This window comes from Gavialis gangeticus, unplaced genomic scaffold, assembly GCF_001723915.1.
Source record: "Gavialis gangeticus isolate Ggan-Ray unplaced genomic scaffold, GavGan_comp1, whole genome shotgun sequence".
NCBI lineage: Eukaryota > Metazoa > Chordata > Crocodylia > Gavialidae > Gavialis > Gavialis gangeticus.
The window spans coordinates 171,585,641-171,609,711 of record NW_017729032.1 but is presented as its reverse complement, the minus strand read 5'-3'; the positions used below and the strand labels follow the sequence as shown (position 1 = coordinate 171,609,711).

The following is a 24,071-nucleotide window of genomic DNA, read 5'->3' as shown; positions in this document are numbered from 1 at the left end:
TCTGCTTGCAAGCTAGCCGTGACAACGGTATGAATGACATTGAATGACCAACGCCCTGATTTTCCACCTGGAAGTAAAATTTCTATCTAGATAAAGTGCTTCTGTAAATGACAGAGTAAGACTGAACCAAATTGAGTACTACCACAACAGTGGCAATATTTATACAGTTTAAAAGACTTGGGAAGTCAGAGAAGTGGTAAAATGGAATAATTGCACCTATTTCTTGCAGTTAGTGCATATGCAAAGCAAACCTAACATAGCCTAAGGAGCAAAGCAGCCTCAGTTCTAGTGACTCTACTGAAATGGAGAGATTTATAGGAAAAGACTCTCATCTAGAAAGCAAATTAATTCCTTTAAATATGGAAATAAACCAAGTCCTAATCACATAAACCTCAAACATCAGCCTACCAGATCTAGTTTACTCTTAGATTGTACACTGACATCTTCTCAGCAGCCAAAAAAATGTACTGCACTAAAAGACATGCTTCCAAAACTAAAGGCAATCACATTTAAGACATATTACCTGGTTATGGCCAGGTAGTGTGATTACACTGATGTTGATAGTAAGAAAATGGGAATTGCCTCTTCACTTCTTTTGCAACCAGAAAAAAAAATCCCTGTTTCTTTCATAACTAGTATGATATCAGATATTATGTCCATGGTGTGAAAAAGAGCAGTCATGTATATGTGTGGTTTAGTTGGTTGTGACTGAGGTGGCTAATGAGATCCTAACTGAGGGAATACATGGGGCCATGCTTGGAAATGGCTTGAAATCCTTCAAAATACCCACTGCCCTAGAAGTCACATTTGTAGAATAAGTTTTTTAGCTAATTTATTCATCTGCAGCCTTGGAGACTTCAAAAGAGATCACATGCTAAAATGCTAGTACTGTATTGTGCAGGTGACCCACAGCTTTTTCTGTCCTTTGCCTCATCATCCAGGTAACTATTCAACTTAAATCAGTATTTTGATATACAAAGAGACAAACCTTATGCACAGAGCAGCACCTAGAATTAGTGTAGTGTGAACATGAACCTGACAGCAAGTTTCTGATACAAATGGTGTGATGTGAGATCAGCTGTGTGGTTTCCAAATAGCTGTATTTGCTCCCCATTGCAGTCATCATTCAGCAAAAGGGGAAAGGAAAGTATCACAATTAGACAAGTCCTGGGTATTTTAGGAAAGCTAAATCTCTGAAGAAAAGATTAATAAGAAACTCTTATTTGGTACATCTGCACTTTCCCAGGGCATTAGGATTTGTCTAGCTCAGGATGGCTCAACCTCCAGTCCACGAGTCAAATGTGGCCAGCAGAGCCATCACATTGTGCCCATGGATCTCCCCATGGGTTAGGAAGTTTGGTGGCAGGGGAGTGGTAACCATTAATACAGCCACCTTCACCTCTGCCAAAATCCCAAACTCCAATCCCCATGTGCCCAGTTGGAGCCTGACTATGCGCCATTCCGCTGTGGGGCCAGGTCATCACCCCCAACCCCTTTGCTTCTGGATTAGAGCTGGGCCATACCCCTTCCCCATCCAGGTGCCAGGTTAGGGCAAAGCTATGTCCCTTTCCACCCATGGGGCCAGGCTGGGGCCAAGCTATGCCTCCTTACCCCGCAGGGCCGAGTTGAAGCCAGGCCATGCCCCTCCCCACCACTGGGCCAGGTCATTCCCCCACTCACAGCACTGGGTTAAGAAATTAAGCATAACTATTCAGGAGAAAAAAGGTGCAAAAGTATGCCCCCTATGATGCTTATTTAATCAACTTTTTCATAATTAAAATACTGTAAGGGGATATCTAACAATGGGTTTGGAAATGCTAATGATCAATAAGAGAATGTAGGAAGGGTGACAGCCCAGTGACTCTCCCCTGAAGTGGTGGGTAAGAGCCTCTGCTGCTCTACCGGTGAAACTGATTTGTTTGTCTACATGTAGGAGGTTTTAGGGGCTTGCATGTTCTGCCTCCAATAAAGATTTGAATAACAAATCTCTGGGCAAGGCTCTGTTTTCTTGCCATTGCTGAGGGTGGGGGTTCTCATGTAATAATTCTTAATTGTTTTTTAATTCTTGATTCTGCCTCAGACCTGTCAGGCACTCTTTTTAATAGAACTGATCAGAAAGCATTTTTTTTTTCTTATGGACAATTTGGGGATCAAAGAAACCATTTTCCAGTGGGGAAATAGTTTGGATAAAAAATGTTGGCAGCTTTACTTTTGATTAATTTCTTAATTAATGGTGCAGAATTAGACAGGACTACACATTCACCTCTCCCAGCATACAAAGCAGTCAGATTGTTTGTTCAGCAGCAGTTTCAAAAGGTTTTACTCCTGACATTTCAAACCCATTTTAGAGGGTCCTTTTAAAATAATCATGCAGCTTTTCTATTCACTGGCATGATTGCAAAATAAATGGAAAAGAATACCAAATCACAATGGCAGCTAGTGTAACACGCATTACATAGCTACACAAGCTAAGTACAGGCAGTCAAAAAGCCTGAAGCTGAATTAATTCAATCTTTACAGGTTAGTCTAAGCTGCATAAGCAAGTGAGCAGACATTTACTTTGATTCTGGAAATGCAGCCATATGCCTGCAGGGGCTCAGAACAGAAGCTGAGGGGTGCTAGAGCATGCCTCTCTGCTTGGCTGAGCAGACGGCCTGGGCCAAGCCTAGCCTGCCCACCCTCTGAGGAAAGGTTTGTGGGGGAGGTGCAAAGTATGCTGGGATACTGGGGGACTGTGAATTAACTTGAATCTGGAAGGCACCTGCGACAGAAGTTCAATAAATCAATTTAACTTAAATCAATTAAGTCTGATACTGCATCCATCCAGGTTTATCTGAAACCTGTTTCGGCCATTCTGAAAGTGCTTTATGTGCACTTAACTTTTGTTATGTTACAGATGTGAACTGGTTTCTGATTATTTATACCAGTTTGTGTGTAATGTCTGTCCCTATCTACAAAGTGCAAGAAAGCCACAGAAAAGGCTCTGTGTATCCTAGATTTGTACTAAGGTTCTGTAAGAGAGTACAGAAGACATTTTAAAAATATTTAGAAAGAAAACAATAAGACGCAAACTTTAGGCATTTTATAATGTATCTAGAATGATTAAACTCACAGCAGTAAAATGAGGTCCAAATGAGATACAGAGTTTTTCCCTCCCTAATACTTTATAATTTTGGTATCACAGCAAAGATAATAGCTTTTCTGGGAGGAGGAAGTGTGGGAATCAAATGACTAAAGGATACTTATTAACAATCAATTTAATTTTAAGGTCTAATCATTTAGGCAATATCCCTTTAAGTACAGAAGAACATTTGAAAAAAAAAAAAGCACTTGGCTTTCAGATCATGCATGTTATCAAGTTTTATTCTAGCTTTGGGAAAAGTCCCTGTACGTAGGAATGCCAATTATCAAAATAGCTCATATTTTCTATTTACAGATTCTTTTTTTTCCCTAAAGAGCTCAAGAACTTCCCCTGCTCCATTCTTTTGAGTGCACAGGGTCTACAGGGTCACAGTCTCTGCATGATTTAAATAGACCTATTTAAAGGGTAATCTCATTTCAAGGAGATTTTGATATGTTGCGATTTGGTTTCATTCCAAATTGAAATGAAATCCAAAAATGTCAGCATTCCCTGAGAAAGGGAAAGCCTTTGTGTCCAACTCTCACAGTTTTCCTGGCTTGTCTCCACTGCTGCTATACACCTTGGAAGCTTTGATGGTCCTGAATTGGGAGCAAACTACCAAGGTAACTGGACCAGACCTATGGAACATGGAAAGCCTGAGGACTCAGGCTACTGAGGAGATGGTAGCTTGGAAGCCAGAGCTTACATTATCCCTATCAGGCAGGCTCCTGAAAAGCTGGGCACCTGGAAACCTGTGCTTCAGAGGAACCAGGCAGCAAACTTACCTTAAAACAAGAGAGGTTTCCATTAGACCTCTGCCTGCTATATCAGAACCATCCCTTCTAAAAGTGTAGAATTTGATAAATCAGCATTTTCTGATAGACAAGCTTTCTGCTGGAAAGTTTCTAACCAGCATTGAATGCTTCCAACTAAGAATAAATGTGACCTGATGTGATAACAGAAACTAATTCACCATGGCACCAATGCCTTGCATTGTAGTAGCTAGGCTCACAGCTACCTCTGGACTCCCACTACAGAAGTCACTAGAGACTTTATATAGCTGGAGAGTAGAGATTCTATTAGTCAGGTTCTGATTTAATTTACACCATCCTGATACTGGTTCAACTCCATCAAATAATTCCAGGTTCATACCAGTGTAACAAAGTGCAAAATCAGGCCCTGGAGATCTGCCAACAGGTATGTTGTAGCAGAGAAGCCACTAAGCATGTTTCTACATAAGGACTCACATAGCATTCCTCATCCTGGGAGGAAAAGTTTGGTTTGATTTTTTATTTAGCCATTGCTAAGGGTTACATAACTTCACTAACCTCCTGTTCATTCCCATTCAAATATGTATTGCATCAATACTGATATATTTTACTCACTTATTGCCAGAATCAATTCTCGTCTCTGTGCAAATCCAATGAGACGCTCTGAGTCTTTTGAAACCACCACTGGAAAGCCATTGTAATCAGTCTCTTTGATTAATGTCTCCACATCCTCCACTGTCATGCTATCCTGTGTCAAAACAGAGAGGGCAGGCTCACCACGCCGAGGCCTCATGACATCTGTTGCCAGTGTTCGGTGTGTGAACTCATCCTTAACATCCAGAAATGGGTAACCATTCAGGTGGATATGTGCCTCATAGATCCCTTCCTTTCCAAACGCATCTGCTACCCACTTGCTGGTTACAGCGGCAGCCATTAGAGGAACAATGTATTCCAGACCTCCAGTTAACTCAAACATAATCACCACCAGGGAGACAGTCATTCTTGTAACTCCACCTGCCAAAAGAAAGATCATTCAGGCTCCCCCTCAAAAATAAGTCACATTTTTGGTGTTTTAGTCTCTTGTATTCATAAGGGTATAAAATGATCCAACCCCTTCCCTTTACACTGTAAGCAATGGTGTCTTTTTCACTTGCTGTAATTTCATCTGCTGGAATTTTGATTAGAAACTGTTTCCAATAGGTATGCTCAGCCCAAACTTTCTTAGTATTTGAAAGGCAGGTAATAAATACTTGGAGATCATTTGAATTAAATAGTCTAACACACCATCAGAGCATGCAAGCCTAAACTCCTAACTCATACAAGCGTAACTAGAAGAAGACCAGAGGGAACCCAGCCTTAGGTTCTAACTTAGAGGGGTAAACAGAATGATGCCAACCCCTCATTTTGGCTGCGGCATAAACAGCCCTTCATCGCCCAGTTAGAGCAACTAGACTGGAGCAGCCTGTATTACCTGACCAAAAAGCCAGGCTCAAACAGCCTGCACTGCCTGGCTATAAGAGTCAGGCAGATTCATAGATTGTAAGGGGATGGAAGGAACCTTGCAAGATCGTCGGGCCCAGCACCCCTGCACTAGGCAGGAAAGACAGCTGAGGTCAGGTGACCCCAGCAAGGTGACTGTCCAGTCTCCTCTTGAAGATTTTCAGGGTAGGCGATTGCACTACCTCTGGAAGGAGCTTATTCCACAGTCTGGACATCCTGTGTGAAGAAATTTTTCCTAGTGTTAAGCCTGAAATGGTCTTCTAAGAGTCTGTGACCATTACTCCTGGTTTTCCTCAAGGGTGCCTTTGTGAACACTTGTTCGCTGAGCCCTTGATGTGACTCCCCTGATGTAGCAGTAAGCTGCTACCAACCCCTCTCAGCCTTCTCTATTTTAGGCTGAAGAGTCCCAAGTCCCTCAGCCTTTCCTCATATGGCTTGCCTTGCAAGTCTCTGATCATATGGGTGGCTCTTCTCTGGACTCTCTTGAGCTTTTCCACATCCTTGTTGAAGTGCGGTGCCCAGAACTGGATGCAGTACTCCAGCTGTGGTCTCACCAATGCTGAATAAAGTTGAAGAATCACTTCCTTGGTTTTGCTTGAGATGCATCGGTAGATACATGCCAGAGTATTTTTTGCCCTGCTGGCTACAGCATTGCACTGATGGCTCGTATTTATACTATGGTCTATTATTACCGCTTGGTTCCTTTCAGTCATGGTGATAGTCCGTTTGGCACCACCGAGCCTGTAAGTATCTTGGGGATTTTTCGTCCCCAGATGGAGCACTTTACACTTCTCAATGTTGAACTTCATCTGGTTCCAATCTGCCCAACTTGCCAGCTTGTCTAGGTCCACCTGTATCTGCAGCCTATCTTCAAGCATGACCAAGCATGATAATTTGGTATCATCCACAAACTTGATACAGCCCTGCACCACATGGCCAAGAAGCTGGGCAAATAAAACCTGAACCACCTAGCTGGAGGAGCCAGGTACAGGAACCTGGGGCGGATAAGACAGCCCTCCCTATCCCCACCGCTTCGGGGGCAAGGAATTTTTTCCCAGGGTGCAAAAGTAATTAATTATATTTCTGATACAAAAGGTTCCACACATAAACTACTTATCCTTTCTTTTTTTTCTAAACTATTAGATAACAGGCAAACACAAATGCTATTTATTTCATTATTGACTTTTTCACTAATGTACAATGGTCAACAGGCACGTTTACTAATTTGAAAATAAAATGTTTAAAATGAATATCAAGCAAATGGAAAACTCAAACAAATTATGTTAATGTAGTTGAAGTGCATTATGATAATGTAGTTCTTTCCTTGTATGGCCTATGTAACCTGGCTGTCATCATGTAAGTGGCTTCCACAAAACACATTTGTGAAGCTTTGTGTAACTTAGCTATGAATCCCTGTATAAGAAAATCAGTCCTACTTATGCCATCTTTCATTCTAGTCTCTTTGGCTTCCTATGCATGTGCTCCAATGCATTCTAATTAGAATGTGTCAGAGCTAGAACTCTGCAACATTGCCACAGCATCACGTATATGTTTAAAAATGGCTATAGGACACTACCTAAACCTCATCAAAAGAAATTTAGATAAAACATCCTGTGGCCATTTTTAAATGCACTGGGGCTCAATACATGTGACACAGTGGCATTTCAATTAGAGTGACTGCCTGGAAACCACTCTAATTAAAATGCCCCTCCCCCCACCCCCAACACACACAAACACCTCCAAGCACGTTTAGGCAGTTTTTGTGGTCATTTTATAAGCAATTTGCTTCCTGTTTCAATTTATGATATAAAATAAAAATAATTTTGTAACCACAGTTTATTAACAACTGTGTAGGTTTCTCTGTATTGTTAAGTGATGTTGCTGCATCAGCTCAAAAGATAATTGTAAGGATTTGCTACTTTAAGCCTCAAAATACTTCACCATTTTAAGGACGAAAAAATATATCATTAAAAGCTGCTTTTTATATATTGGTACAGATACGGCAATGTAGCTATAGGGCGCTGACAGACGGGCAGCTCCCCATTATAACTCATAGCACTTCACAGAAAGTCCCATGAGTTACAGCAACACCCTCACTCCAACCCAAAAGACATTCGCTCCACTTTGGAGTCATCCAGCAGAGAGTGGCTACATGTCTGCAGCCTCTCTTCCTTCACCCTGCCCCTCCCATCCCAGCTCGGGACCTGTCTTCAGGGTGGGAGAGGAGAGAAGGCAGGCACATGAGGTGGGGGTGAATTGAAGCCCCCCCCCCCACCCAACCACCACCAAGTGCAGGCTGGGCAAACCCCAGACTGGAGCTTCCTTCCCTGCTTTCTCCCCACTCCTATCCTGAAGATAGCACCACGGGAGGGGCTGGGATGATGCAGTCCAGCCCTGCTTGCATGCAGGGGAAAACAGAAGTTAATGACAGTGCTCTGCTTTGGAACACCTTCATCTGAACACTTACTAAATGTGGCTTAATTTGTTATGCAATCAGACACTTTTAAAGTGCTCTGCAGCCATGCACTTCTGTCAGGGCATGGCTGTAGAACACTTTCAGGGGGCCAATCATGCAACAAATATCACTTCTGTCAGCACCCATAGTTGTTACCTGGTAGTTGGTGGCATTATAAAAAAAGAAAATGACTGCTTGCTAACGGATGAACAAGTAAAGAATTTTTGATTGCTGATACTGAAGAAAAATGTTTCCACTCTAAAATTAAATCTACATATGCTTATTGACCAGTTCTGACATTAACATCCTGTGTTCCTGATGTCACATATTATCTTAATTGACTATAGGAAACTGAAACTGTAATTTTCAAGCTAGTGCTCTGAGCTCAGTTTTCATTTCATTGCATTAATCCTAATTCATACATCTTCCTGTCACAAGTCTAAATATCAAATAGAAGTAGAATTTGTAGGAGATACAGGACATGAAAGACTTGAAAAGAAAAATAATGTGATCAGGGTTGATGTTTGCACATTTCCATCAAAGTGAGCAATGTTTCTGGGATGGATTCAAATTCTATTTTTATTATGACCTTTTCCCTGAGATGTTAAAATTAGGATTCTTTTTGGCCAGTTTATTAGAAAGTACTAAGTGTGAATAGGCATGGACAACTAACTACCTTCTCTCTTGTAGAACATCTGTTAAAGTATTTTCATATACCCGGTCATGTGATTTTTTTCCCCTAGGATTGTCAGCACAGAACTTACCAAGAGCATGAAATTCTATTAACAATTTTAAAAAGCTAACAATATGTCTGGATGTCAGCTTTTTTATTGCACAAAACAAAGCCTACCGCATACTATACCTAGGCATGCCGCAGCTCCCACCATAGCATAAAGTCCTGGAGTGACACAATCTGCTCCTGGCCGACACCAATTCCTGAAGATGATCCAGTCATGATGGTGATAGGCCACCTGCTCCACTCCAATTCCAACCATTCTTCCAGCCATAGCTCCTACCGCCATACTAGGAATGAAAAGGCCTGAAGGGATCTAGAATGAAATACAGTAAAAAAATTGACAAAAATGTCTCAGCTGTGTACTAGGGTTCCTTGTTGGAGAAGTACTATACACAATTTTCTCAAGCCATGTTGCCATTGGTCTGAGCTAGCCCTCAATAAAAACTACTAAACCTTTTTTTCCCCTAAGTTTTGCTTTTTTGAATGAAATTATAAAGAAATAAAATACATAAAAAGGCATGTACTGATAAAATATTACAGATAAGCTTTTGTTTTTTTTCAAAATGCTGCCCATGTTTGTAGCTTCATAAACTTTTAATTGTATTAAACAGTAAACTCAAAGTTATAATTCTCCTAACAAGTGTAACTTAACTATACTGTATTATTTCAAAACCTGAATTTAATAGCATAGACATAAAAACAAGATGCCAATTATTTCTAAGTGAACTGAGGTACAGTGGCAACAGAGATCTCATTTATAAAGCTGCATGAGGAAAACTGAAAGTTACAATCTGAATTTTGCAACATGAATTAACCATATTTTTTTTCAGTGAAGAAATCAAACAAATCTACAAGATGCACCAAAGAGCCTATCTTCGTAACATTAGCATTGTAACCAATGCAAGTTTATGAGGGTTTTAGGAACATCTTGTGTTTCAAAATTAGCGCATTCTCATGGACATCACTGGCCTCATTCCAGGTATCTATAACCTCCATGGGAGAGACTGTAGGCTCTAAGCTAAAGTTCAAATTTGACACTAAATATGGATTGCAACAATGAACTTTATATCAGTCTTTAGTTTACCTTCATGCCAAAAGTAAATATTGTGATGATGATTTTAAAAATCAGAGCCAGGGCCAGCTGCCACATTGCAGTGTAGACTCCAGGACCTGCAGGTCTGTCAGGAATGTCATCTACAGGTCTGGTCATATTTGGGTCATTGATATAATCACAGAGTTGTGAGGACTCCAGAGCACCACAGTCATTGAAAAGCTCAGAGATCAGCTCACTGGTACTTCTCCTGGTGTACGGATTAGGATAGGCGATGATGGCAGTGATGGCAGTTACCACAATGACCTCTAGCACTGGATACTTCCCAAGTCTGGTGGTCTTGCGCCTCCTGCACCAGGCAATGTTGCAACGGATAAAAAGTGTCCCCCACAGCCCTCCAAAGACTCCAAGAAGAATGAATGGGAAAAGTTCAGCCATATACCAGGGGGTATGGTACTCCACATAAAAAAGGACCAGTCGACTGTTTCCAAATGGATTGATGGACCTCAGTGTAAAGGCAGCCACAAGAGCAGCGAAAAATGACCTCCAGAGGGTTTTCAGGGGAAAGTAATAGCTAACCTAAAACAAACAGAAACAGTAAATACTTAACTTAGTGGGACTTAAAATGTTTGCTTTATTACCCACTTTTATGGTGCACTGTAGGCAACCATAGTTTGTTTAGCCTGTAATGATACACTTGACGTTAATGGGGCTCCATAAGTGTGTCTCCAAAAAGAATGTGGTCATCCATGTGTAAGTCAAGGCATTTTCAAACTTCAGAAGGGGACTGTTAAAAGTGAAAAATGAACATAACTCTTTAAGCAAGCCATTGAACAATGCTGGTTTACCTGGATATGCTGGAGTTCTAATTGTTACACATGAAACAGCATGGTTTTGCAGTCTTTGTTTACAAATTTCAAGGAACACAGCTTTTTGCTTTGTGATTATACTCTGAACACACACACACACACACACACACACACACTTGTTTGGTTGACTCCGGAAGACTCCTCTTCTTCCAGAACACTGGTAAGAAGAAATACCAAATTATTTCTAGTAACAATTAAAGATTTCCTGTGTTTCAGTAAATACTAAAATAAAAAATATTGAGAAAATTTTAAAAGGAAGTCAATGAAAGGGGTTTTTCCTGTTGATGAAGAATATTGATAATGGATATTGTGATAACAGAACAGTTGCCTCTTACCTCTTCCAAACTAAAAAGGACACCGCCAATTGGAGCACCAAAGGCAACAGAAACTCCTGCAGCAGCTGCAGCTGAAAGCACCTACACAACACAAATATTTGTTAGACTAGGCATATGTCCTTTGAGGGGGAGAGTATATTTAAAGTGTAAAATGCCAATTTGAACCCATGCTTACCTCTCTCCTCTTTCCTTCATTCTTGCTGTACTTTGAGAAGAGGCTACTGAAGAAATTACCACAGCAACAAGCCACATGTACTAATGGACCTTCTTTTCCAAGGCTGAGGCCAGAAGACACCACCAGCACCAAGGTAACAGTTTTGATTAAGAGTGTCCACTTCCCCAGGTAGCCCCTAATAATGAAACCACTCAGGATGGTTTTTATCTGGAAGGCAGGAAGAATAAGTTGAAGAACTAAATACACTTCTTCAACTCTGATTTTGCAAAACTGATTTAAAAGCTGTAATGGTAAATCATTCATTGCTTCAAGCCAATGGGAGAATGAGCAAAAATTAAAGCGACTTTCCTGCAGGGATATCTAAGGCTATAGACATGTGCATGAAGAAGCAACAGCTTAAATGCATAGACAGGGGGCAACTCACACCACAACACCCGTGCACAAATGAGCAGGTTGTGAATTTAAAATAAAGAAAAACAAGCAAGTTGTGCACTGAAAGGCAGGCATTTGAAAGCATAAGAAAATAGCCCCTGCATCACTTTTCCATAACTTTTTACAGTTGAAGCAGCTTGACTTGCCACAACTCATTTGTGGATCCATAGCCAGTGTAGATGTTACCAGACACAACTTTACAAGCTAAGTATTGCTAGCAGATTGCTATACCCATGCAGGTGTCTCATGGATGTCAATAGGCATCTGCAATTCATGTGGACAGTTTATAGAGCTAGTATTAGTGAGATGCAACTGGGTGTTCCTTCCCTAACCAGCAATCAATCCTTTATTTCCAACCATCATCAAAATACAGAAATGCTATGAAACTGACTTACTAAAGTGTTATTTTTAAGATAAAATTCAGATTTGCCACAGGCAAAAAAGTGATTTGGAATTTATCCCTCAAAACCTGCCTAAAACCGTCTTGTATATGCACCCCCAGCCAACAGTCTTAGGGCATTTATACACGTACTTTTTTTCCAGCGACACGCTGGAAATCTGCTGCTTCAGAGCAGACTCAATTAATTCAGTCTGCTCAGCACACAAGCTGAGGCCAACTGCACTGCACTGCGTGCAGTTATATAAGTGATAAAATTCATGTCAGCACACAGAAAATGGCAGCGGTGCACTTTTTGAACTAAAGCATTTCTGAGATATTTTTGTTCAAAAGTGCACCACCGCCATTTTCTCAGCCTTGGCGCACATTTCATCACTTGTACAATTCTGTGTGTTGCAGCAGCGGGCACTTTTCAAAACACCCAGTGCTGTGATGCATACATATGTAAAAATGTCCTTAGCTTTTATTTATTTATTTTTCTATGTCACATTCCAGCAAGACAAAATGAGACCAATATAGAGGGCTGAATTGTCATCTGAAGAGGCACAGCTTTTCGTGGGTACTCTTTGGCTGGCTGCAATGAAAAAGAACTGACTGAGAAAGTTCAAGTGAAACCAGTTTTAAGCCAAGTCTATGCTGCATCCCTGTTCAGTCTCAGACTGCTGCTAAGAAACAGGGCCTACCCACTCAGCTCTGCTCTCACTCCAGAATGCAACTAGAGTAGTAGGTGCGGATCCACACCATTCTCAGGCTTTCAGTGTCATGCATCCAGAACTTGAGCTTTTTACCCCCTGACTTAACAGGTGAGTTTGGGTGTAGGTAGAGTGTCTGTGATCATCAGTAATCTCCAGGCCTATCAGGCAGGAGTACAGATGTAGCCTTAGAGTGCAGTGTAGGCTGTAAGCCGCTGGAAGCACAGTCTGTAATTTAAAATGTATTTATACAGTACACTTTATGACTTGGTTAGATGTCATAATATTAATAAAAAGAAAGGAATGATTAGATATATACTGGGCACATCTACACAAGATGCTTTACTTAAGATTAGAGCAAATTATTCTGCAGTAAGCGTCACCACCTACATGTCTAGATACTTACTACACAGTAATTTGTTTTAATCATGAGTAAACTTGCTACCTGTAAATACAAGTAGCAAATTTACTCACAGTTAGTTACTGCGCAGTACAGCATGTTGAGATGGCTGACTGAGAGCAAACTTGCTCCCGGTTGGCTGGGCAGAATGGGGTGGGAGATTGCTCCCTGACCCCAGGAGCTGCCTACTGCTGGGGCAGGCTCTGCCACTGGAGCCCAGGTGGGGACAGTGTTCCTCTGCCATGGCACCAGGGAGCTCCCAGGCCTGGCTCCCCAGTCACAGAGTGGGGGCTGGGAGCTTGTTCCTAGCCCCCGTTTCACAATCTTGATCATGGAGCTGAGGCTGGGAAAAGGCTGGGAGCTTGTTCCCAGCTCCTGCTCCATGATCATGGAGTGGGGGCTGGGAACAAGCTCCCAGCCCCTGCTCTGCTATCGCGATTGTGGAGCAGGGACTAGGAGCTCCCTGCATAGGGAGAGTTCCCTGCTAAGACTGGAGCTGACTGTGACCTGTCCCTGATCAAGACAGTTCCCAGCCAGCCCTAGGTTGCATGGGAAAGTCTGCATGTGCAGCCTGGAGGTGGCTGAGGACTGTCCCATTTCAGGTAATCCCCAGCCAACTCCAGGCTGCACTTGCAGACTTCCCTGCACAGCTCATGGCTGGCTGGCAACTGTCCCAGTAGGGGCATGTCATAGCCTCGTGCTCCAATTGGGTGATTGAGGTGTGGGGCTTAGAAAGAGCTGTGGGGAGGGGGCAGGTCCCAGCCCCATGCCCCGATCCACTGATGGGGCATCCAGCAGCAAGCCCCCAGGTGGGTGGGTAATCCCCGCCTAGTCGGGGGCTCACTGCTAGCTGCCCCACTGGAGGATCAGGGTAGAGAGCTAAGACCTGCCCCTCCCCTGCAGCTCCTTCCAAGCATCCTTCCCCCAGTTGCCAGGGCAGGGGGACATTATCCCTGCCTGGGCTCTGCTGATGGAGCCAGCCCCAGCAGCAGGCAGCTCCTGAGAGCAGGGAGCACTCTCCCAGCATCCACCAGAAGATGGTTGTCTCCTGGACCTGTGCTCCCTGCCAGCCCCTAGAGCTCTCCCTGGTTGCTGCAGGGGACCAGTGCAGGACCAGAGGGGATGGGAGCAGACTGCTGCCAGGAGCTGCAAATCTGCTCCTACATCCCCACACATGTAGACACCTGTCCAGGGTGGGTTTACTCTAAAGTAATTTACTCTAGAATATACCCACCCCACAGCATTTGCACATGTTGATGCACCCACTTTTTATAAATGATCTGTCTAAAAACTAAGGCTAAGATTTTCAAAGACTGAAACTTACATTTATACTCCTAAATCTTAAGTAGTATATAGATCTTATATAATGGTTTTTAGAAGCAAATGCCCTAATTTCCAAAAGTACTGAATAATTTTGCATTACCTCTTGATTAGAAGATCATACAACTATAGACTTGAATGGCCAACTTGAAACACTATATGGGGACCTGATTTTGAATGGTTGAGTGCTCAGTAAATGGAGCTTTAAGGCATCCCAAACACTGGACACACAAAAACTCCAAAAAGGTTGGTATTGTGGAGCCCCAACTTTTTATTTCTTTTATTCTTGGCTTCTAAAATGTTATCTATTTCCTTAAAATTGGACCAAGTAATTGCATCTGCTGGATTTCTAGGCACATGTTTGTGTAACTTTCTGAGAAGCATGTATAACAAGTCTCCCAATCTACAGAGGACTGGAGTCTCCTGCAACCCCCATCTGAGAACCTGGCCACTACTTCAGTCTGTACCATTTCAGAGATCGTTGTTTCACCCATCAGTTTTTAAACATACAACATCTAAAAGAAACTCACCTCTGGGATTCCAGAACCACAGGCATAAGGTGCGAACACCCTTACCAGGGAGACTGCCAGGAAAGCAAAACATAGAGCCCACATAATGTAGAGAAAATAGTTTAGGATGTAAGCACTTGCGCCCTAGAAAAATATAGTGAGAAACATTATTAGATAAACGTAACACAAATAAACCTCCTAGGTAGAATTCTATTTTACGTAGGAGATGACCAAAGCATAACTTGGGACCAGCTCTGAATTAAATTGCTATAGTATACGAGTGATTCTCTTATCTGCTCTTGGCATATATATGCCCCCATTATAGGAATAGACAGACATCTGCTTCTATAATAGGGCCATTTATGTGTCTGAAGTAGGTAATAGTATCACTCCTGCACTATAGTCAGGTAACTCAGAGTTGGTCCCAACCTACACTTTGGTTTTCTACTAGGTGAAATAAAATTCTGTCCTATACTTCTACTAGGAATAGCCAGAGAAATGGAGCCACTTCTGCTCACTGACTGCAATACTAGTAGTATGTTTGATACTGGTTTGGCTTCAGTAAACATGAACATTTCTATTGTATGTGTTCCAACCATTCTACTATATATGAAAAGATAGACTGCTTTGGCCCTTAATGTATTTAAATAACGTTATCTTTTATAAGGAACTCAACTACTGCACAAAAACTGTTATAAAACAAACACTAAAGGGTAGAGGGAGGACAGAGAGAAGATAACCACACACATAATCCAAACCATATCAAAGTAATCTATCACAAAGGCACACCAAATTACCATAAGAAAAATATACCTTCAAAATGGATTTGCAGTGTACTTTAAAGCCAAGCAGCAAGAGACTCTGAAGGCATGTCTGGGAAACTATTGAGATTATCAAAGCTGTATAGGGGATGTGGCAGTACATTCTGCTCATTTAAATGTTAGACCATTACTAAAAACAGATTAATCCCAACTATTTGTACTTGTCAGGCAGGAAGAGATCATAAGAAGTGATCAGTCAAGTTCTGAGGGTTTAGATTACAAAGGGGCTTTTCATACTAATTTTGCTACTTAAATTATATCCTTTGGTGTATTAATATCCAGTTCAGTTTGCAGAGGACATGCATAATTGAATCCTTCACTCTATCTGATAGAAAAATACATAAATTTCTCATTCTGCAATTGTTGCAGCCTCTACAGGAATTTTGGAAGGAGTCTGGTTGAGAACCCTTTAGAATTATTCACTTTGATTTCCTGAAAGCAGAAGTGATCTTGGTGAGGTGTATGAATATGAATATAGAGATGGATTTTCCTGATAGCAGAGAGTTGGTGACCCCTGTTATAATACTGGCTTCCATTATGAGAAAGGAGTCAAGGGTGACCAGTGACCCTATACTGCCAGTGAAGCGATATTCCCTGGCTAATGAACTTTCAAAACTACTAAAGTTTTCCTTGAAACATTTCTCCCTATTTTTAAACCTGACCATAATCTTTTGCTCCTGAAACAAGCAGAGCTACTTGAGAGCCATACTACCCTGTCCATTGGTCCATTTGTACTGACTCTCATAGTCACTCACACCTCATGGTGAATGTTATCAGTGGCTTCTTAATTAATAAGGATTTCTTTCCTTTACATGAGTAAGAGGAGACTGCCAAATGGAACCAAATGTATTTAGACTATGGAGACAATGTTGGCTATAGAGAATACTGACGGTACATAGCCTCTATGTACTGGCAGTATTCACCTCAGAATAATGCTACATCTAATAAGAAACTGCTTGTTCTGTCACCCAGGTATAACACTGACACCTGCAGAAAAACATATAGAAGGGGTTTTTAAGCATTACAAGTTTCAGGGGTTACTGGGTTCATGATCCTGGCACCATATTTAAAACACCCTTAAACACCTACCATACTATATGATGTAAAATACATGTTGCATCTAATGTGGATGGTGGTAACAGGTAATTATATTTACAATGAAGTAGTGAAACAAGGGTGGGGCACCAACTCTGGATACCAGTTTAGAGGAGATGGCCATGCAGTGGCAACAGCAGCCAGGGTGTGAAATTGTTAGCTATGCCTCTGTTAAAATATATTATGCAGAAACACTTTTAAGCCAGTCTCAGATAATGTTAAATTAAAGACCTATTGAGCTAAAAATGATCCTTGTGTCCTAGGTCTTTATTATTTGAAAGCAGAATAGACTTTGATGAGACCCTGAGACTCAGAGCTACCATCCAAAAGATAAAGGAATTGGGACTGAAAACTGTCAAATGTTATTGCTGAGCACACAATATCTATCCATATAAGAAGAACCTTGGGATAAAGAAAGCTGTCAGGTCTCAGAGATGAAGAGCTGGTTTATATCAAGAGAGAAGCAATGATAAAGAGAAATTCTGAATAAACACCAGGGCAGGGAACAGACAGTCAAAAAGCCTGAGCCTGAATTGATTCAGTCTTTGCAGGTTAGTCTAATCTAACTAGCCTAAACCTAGTAGTTTGTAACTGCACAGACATCCCAGACATGCAGGCATATGCTTGCAGTGGCTCGGACTAGAAGCTGAGGGGTGCTAGAACAGCCCACTCATCTCTTCCACAGGGCTGAGCTGAGGGGGGCGTGGCCAGACCCCAGCAGGATGCTCTGATTAGCCCAGCAGGGAATTGATAACAGTGTTTATCACCCCCTAACTCAGTGTTATCACCCCATTAAGAAAACAACAGAGGGACATTACCAGCTATCTGTTGATTCTGCCTCTTGATTCAGCACAGACCATAGCCAGCATGTGCTCTGATAGCTAATATATAGACACCTCCTCAGCAAGCCAGAGGGGAGTGGGGGGGGAATTCCTGCTTGGCAGGGAGTGGTGAGGGGGAGAGGGGGAGCACCCTGTAAGTCTCTGCCTGAGCTGCAGCCAGGGAGCAGAGGGGAGGGACCAGCCCTGCTTGAAGCAGAGAGCTCTACCCAGCCCAGAGAGCATACTGGGATGCTGGGAGTGTCTGGTTTATCTTAAACCAGCAAGGCATCTGGAACAGACGTTGCATAAACTGGTTTGAGCCAAATCAGTTAGTTCTCATACTACATTCAATCAGGTTTATCTCAAACCATTTTCAGTCAAACTGGTTTATGTGCCTTGAACACCTGTTGTGTTACAGGTTTAAATCAGTTTCTGATCACTTAAACCGGTTTATGTGTAATGTCTGTCCCTAGCCCAGAAGGTCAGAGCAACTATTGTTGATTTCACAGAAGTTTGAAAACTCTACTAAAGAAAGCCAGATAACCTGAAAGCGTGGTAATGTTTCAAGAATTACAAGGAGCTGCTTTGACTATCTGTTGGCTTCATGAAATTTAGTGCTTTATATGTGCCTTCTGCAGCTAATTTATGTAATATCTTTAACTGGAGAAAACACAGGACCTAGGTGTACCTCTCACTTCTGTCCTGGCTTCAATAAATAGACATTCTTTATACTGAAGAGGTTATGGATGGGAGGTCAGTGCATGTAGATTTGTATTTCTTTATAAACTTTTCACAAACAGTACAAGAACTCTGACCTGAAACTGTATTTAGTTACTCTATAAGGTTCAAATAAACTTATGACTACCTCAAACTGCAAGGCATTGAAAGGGAAAGGCAAGGAGAGGCAGTTGCTATGGGTGATACATTGCTTTTTTCTGCAGTAGAGGATGAAAATCGTGACACAGTGTTCCATGTGTGACAACCAAGGAAGTATGTCTTAACCATTCCCACGCTCTTCTAATTCCCAGTGCTGACAAACCCATTTTCCAACCTTCTGAAAGGGTAAAGCAAGCCTGGCTCCCTGCTTGCCAAGTAGGTAATGACAGGCTTTTAACAACATTTACTAGCTCCAACATCACTCCCCAGGCTTCTATCCAAATAAAGAGTAGAGAATGCTGCACCAACATTGCGCTACTTGTCTTGAAGAATGTATTTGGCGGAGGGAAAATTCACTGATTTCCCCTTGTGCCCTCAAATGTCAGCAACTGGTCTTGCTGATAACAGCAGAGAAGCAGCCTGATATCAGCCCCCATGACCCAAAGACTAAGAAGTCACGGATTCCATAATTACCATGACTGACACCCATCCATATTCATAATGGATCTTTGTTGCTACAGCTGAAGTGTATTTGTTTCATTTCCTCATGAATGTCTTCTAGTGCTTTCAATTAGAGACAGCTATGGCAATATTCACTACTCCCCTAGAGGATAGTCTGAATTTGCTGCCCTAGGGCCAGATTCTTCTCTCGGTATGAATCTGGATTAGCTCCAAAGACCACAATTACTAGCAAAACCAATGAGAATCTGGCCATAAAACTTCAGGTTTAAAGCTGTGATTTTGCTTCTTAATTCAATAGACAGAGTATAATAAAGTCATTTCTTTGTATATCTTCCTTGTCAAGATGCAGACTGAAAATGCTGTCATTATTTGCTACGTTACACAAAAACTTCACTCTCACTGGTTGGAATCAGTGATGAAATTAAAGTTTTGGAAATTTTCCATGAATTAGAGACATAAGTTGTTTCCTAAACATGATATATTCCACAAGATGCTGGTAGCATACTGAAGCTGACATTCTGAAAAGATTATCTCAGTGATACTGAACCAGGATGCCATGGCACCCTGAGGTGCTTTGAGATGCTTTTGTGATGCTGCAGGATGCCACACAATGCTAGTACTCAGAGATTTCAAATAGGAAACCATAGTGTTAAAAATGTTTTGATGTATTATGGTCTTTCTGAATTCTCTGAAACAAGAATTGCTCTATTATTTTTCTGTATGCAAAAAATGAGTGAAAATTAAGAGTTGGCATTTTTTCGAGGGTGCCTACAGTCTAATGAAGGGTGTCTTGAGTCTAATGAAATTGAGAACTATTGCACTAGATGAACTCTGTTTAGAGTGGAGATACCTTCATCTAGGTACTAGTGCAGGTTCCCAAAGGGCTTTCAGGAATGCAAATCTCCATGCCAGATAGCTGAAGGCTGAACTTCAGTCAGAACAAAGACTCACAAGTCTTTCAAATTCCCAGCTCCCTGACCACAGGCAAGCCAGACCCTCCAGCCAGGGGGCAGTCTGCATGGCAGGGCAGGGCAGGGCATTGGAATCCCAGGGTGTTCAGCATCCTGGCAGAAAACGAAGCTTTTTCCTACGTGAAACCTGCATGTGATTAGATAAAAAATTCCTGGAGCTAGAGATGCTTTGGGGGGAAATTTCAGGTCTAACAAACGGACATTTTCTGATGAAACTCTCATGCATCAGAAAATTCCCACCAGGCTCAAGGAAGCAGTGTACAGCTAAAGGTACAATCAATATAGTTGGCCTCCCTACAGGGAGTAGGAAAGAAATCATAATATGGTGTATGCCTGGCTGGCGCTCATGTTTTCACATATCATTTAAATCAAGAATCTGCTTTTGGAGGAGTTTTATAGAAAGATGATAATTAAAACACCGTTGATGGATTTCATAAGCTGTATCCAGATTCTCATGGCCAACTTACTTAAGCTTAAAGCAGCCATAATGCTGTCAGCAGGGTCCATCTAGCTTCTATAGTTATTGTTGTTGAGTTTCTGTTGTTATAAAAGACACAAACATCCTGGAGGATATTCTCTGTTTACATTTTCTCCCACTGTACTTGGCCTTGGTGAGGCCGCAACTGGGGTACTGCATCCAATTCTGAGCTCCAGAAGGATGTGGAGAAGCTTGAGAGAGTCTCGAGGAGGGCTATGCGCATGACCAGAAGGCAAATAGGCCTTATAAAGGGAGGCTGAGTGCCATGGGACTCTTCAGCCTGGAAAAGCATAGGTTATGGGGTGACCTGGTGGCTTCCTATAAGTACATAAGGGGTGCACATCAGGATCTGGGGGAACACCTGTTCACCAGAGCACCCCAAGGGATGACAAGGTCCAATGGTCACAAACTCCTCCAAGACCATTTTAAGCTGGGCATTAGAAAAAACCTCTTTACTGTCCGAGTCCCCAAGGACTGGAATAGACTCCCTCCAAAGGTGTGCAGGCACCTACTCTGGACTCCTTTAAGAAGTGTTTGGATGCTTATCTTGCTGGGATCCTTTGACCCCAGCTGACTTCCTGCTCTTGGGAAAGGGGACTGGACTCGATGATCTTCTGAGGTCCCTTCCAGCCCAAATGTCTATGAAATCTATGAAAATTTCAGGCTAAGAATGTTCCAGGGACTTGCCGATGGTCCCCCCATACAGCACCTAAAATAATAAAACTTCTTTCATCTCTTCTGCCTTCCTACCTCTTGTCCAGCTGTGCAGTTTCTAATAAATTTCAACTTCTCTACAGCTTGGCCATTGTTACTGGGACAACGTTTGCTTTGATTGTTACAAAGAAACAACTATCAATTTAGGACCTCTGTCACGGCACTTGAACTTGACACGGTTCCAAGTGCCACATACAGTAAAGCTTAGCATTGCGCATCTTCAGCTGTACACTGGAAGTTCCTGCTTGGCATCCACAGGATAAACTTTCAGAAATACTGAGCAGCTCACAGTTCCTGTTGTTGTCAGTCACAGCTGGTCCAGCTTGGCATATCTGGAAAACTGGGCCATAAACATCTACAAATAATGTAATCCAGCATCAACAGCTTTGAAGTTAATGTGAAGAATTATTAAACTACTTCTGTATAGTAATGAAGTGGCTCTTGGAGACTCCAGAGTGCCAGAACTCTACTGCTAAACTGAAGGAAGAGCTGGGTGAGGTCTCGCCAACTGATCAGTAACAATCCCTTCTCTGAACCCTGATTCACCATGTAAAACACAGATGACTAAGCCCTGTAGCCCATAAAAGTGCCTCAACCCCATGCTACTCCCAATACCACCACCACTTGTTTTTTTCTATTTTGAAAGGATCAAATATTACCAAATGTTAGATATTTTTAAAACAAATTGCTGGTGGAAAATAATCCCACTATTTTAGTCAATCCAGTTTCTCTCCATATATATCATTCTTACTCCATAATTAAATTGTGACTAATAACACTAGGCAAAAATTTTTGACAAATAGTAAATTTGCCAAGAGAATGTGGCTTTGGCAAGACCCAGGTTATGCACAAATTTGGAACAAAGTTGGCACAGAGGACTAAATTAAAGGAATCATTTCATTTTGAGTCAAGCAAAAAGTCTTCGGTTGAACAAAAATGCATTTTTTTTTAAATTTATTTCATTGAAAAATTCCATTTTTTCCAAGTTGAATGCTGGACTATGTCCAGGATGCTAATCAGTAACTGAATCCTGGATTGTCATAAGAAAGTGATTTTTCAAAGCCGAAAAAGCATTTTGTATCCAGCTCCAACTTATTCTTTCGTGCCCTTTTCATAGCTCTGAGGATTCCCCTCTCATGTAATTTCCAGAAACGTGCTATATTTTATTCCAGAAAAATGCTTTTAAAAGGGAAAGTTTGGTTGCCAAGTGGAGTCGCCTGCTTTCTTGGTCATGGATTGCTTTTTTAGTAAGTATACAGAAGACAGACATTTCCATTCCTGCGGCCCTCCCTTCTGCCATGCATGCATCACTGAGACATGGTTCTTAGCCAGGCTAACCAGCAAACGTTTGTGGGAATGCCTTTTTAACATATTGGCAGCTCATTACTGTCTGAATTGGAAGAATCGCTTGGAGAGATTGTCAGAACAAAGAAAAAAGAGTAGGAAAAAAATAAATGTTTCTAAGGTTGTTTAGTTTTTCCCATTCCAATCCTAAGTGGTTTACCTCAGACTGATTAACTAGAAGCTCAGACCATTTCTGCCACTGGGGACATTTGACCCTGTCTTCAAATGTGGTTTCATTAGATGTCCAGCAGCATTGCTCATGGCTGTACCAAAACGCAGATAAGCAGACACCTTCTTTCAGGTCTGTCATCCAGTCCACAGCTAAATCTATAACTCCAGCTAAAGTGCCTGAGGAAAAAAAAAAAAAACAGGAAATAAATAATGACGGGAACACCACAGCTAAGTAGAAAATATATCCAACTAATTATAGTATGTGAAATGTTTGATCTGGAGGCCCCATTACAAGGTAAATGTAAATACACCAAAAACCTATGGTAAATAGTAGCAAGTTAGTAGGGGAACTCAGCCAAACCAAAATGTCTGCTTCTATATTTTATTTAGCAATGTTTCTTTTTGATATCATGATACACACCTTATCTCAGCACCTGACAAAAGGGAAATCATGTTGCATATACAAACATAAGACCCAATCCTGCAATTTGATCCATGCAGGTGTGCTGATTGGCCTACCGCAGCTCTAGAGAGGTCAGTAGGACTCACACAGGCAGAGGGGTGCACATGTACATATCAGATTGCAAGATCAGGGAAACAGTTCTGCACTGCAGATGGTGTGGGTGGTGGTTGCACATACACCCATTAGACTTGCTATGTGCATGCTGATAAGCAAAGAGTGTGACCCGAGTAGTAAAAGGAATACTAGGGGAGAAATCCTGCTTTACTAAATCTGTTGCAGAAAAGCCAGTCACTTCAAAGGGACCCAAATATTGTCACTTGTGTATAACTTGAACGGTAACTTAAATCCCAAGAACAAATATTTTCAGAAAATCCTCTCTTTATGAGAGGCAAGGTTCTTTGGGCAGATGTGATATCTTTTATTTGACCAACCAAGTAGTTGGAACAAAGTTCTTTGCAAGCTTTCAGGCACAAGTACCCTTCTTCAGGCATAGGGAGACTCTGTTGTTGTTCTGAGATCTCCAAGGATCTCTTTATAAGACTTATTTTTCATCCCACAGACAGCTCTTCAAAATAATTATATAGAGTAACAGTGACATCCAGTGGCCAACTGACATGACTACATAGGGGCTTGTTGCATGGTAATTTGGAGTAGCTCCTAGTGCTCTTAACACCTGGATGGTCCACATATTAACACCTGAAATTAGTCTGAAATACTCATTAGGAGGCTCAAAGTTATGCCACTCCAGGGCAGGATTATCTCTGATGCATGTTACTCAGCTTGTGTTATACTAAGGTGTAGCTGCTCTAGACTACACATTAGTGTAAACACTTCAACTGCACCCCTACCCTGCTAGCCTGGATTAAACCCACTGCCCCTACCTACCCACCCTCCCTGCTCACTGCCCCCTTCCCAACTTACTTGTAAGCAGGAGAGGCCCAGGGAACAGGGGGCTGGAGGGAAGCCCAGAACTGGGGAGAGGCAGGGATTCTTACCTTTCAGTCCTCAGGGCCAGGCTCCTGCTGGCTTGAACCTGTGACTGCTGCAAACCTGACCCCATGCTCCCCACCCCCTCCCTTATTCTTCCAGGGCC

The 24,071-nt window shown here is 41.9% G+C and overlaps 1 protein-coding gene across 1 annotated transcript in view; it reads right to left on the bottom strand.

Moving 5' to 3' along the window:
• The window catches only part of CLCN4 (chloride voltage-gated channel 4), a 60,745-nt gene that overhangs the window by 5,248 nt on the left and 31,426 nt on the right, over positions 1-24,071 (bottom strand). The window contains exons 4-10 of the mRNA XM_019525538.1: positions 22,505-22,692; positions 14,784-14,906; positions 11,013-11,219; positions 10,838-10,918; positions 9,667-10,212; positions 8,709-8,895; positions 4,507-4,905 (exon numbers count right to left, since the gene is read on the bottom strand). Of these exons, the coding sequence (XP_019381083.1) occupies positions 4,507-4,905; positions 8,709-8,895; positions 9,667-10,212; positions 10,838-10,918; positions 11,013-11,219; positions 14,784-14,906; positions 22,505-22,692 (1,731 nt within the window). The remainder of the gene's footprint in view (positions 1-4,506; positions 4,906-8,708; positions 8,896-9,666; positions 10,213-10,837; positions 10,919-11,012; positions 11,220-14,783; positions 14,907-22,504; positions 22,693-24,071) is intronic.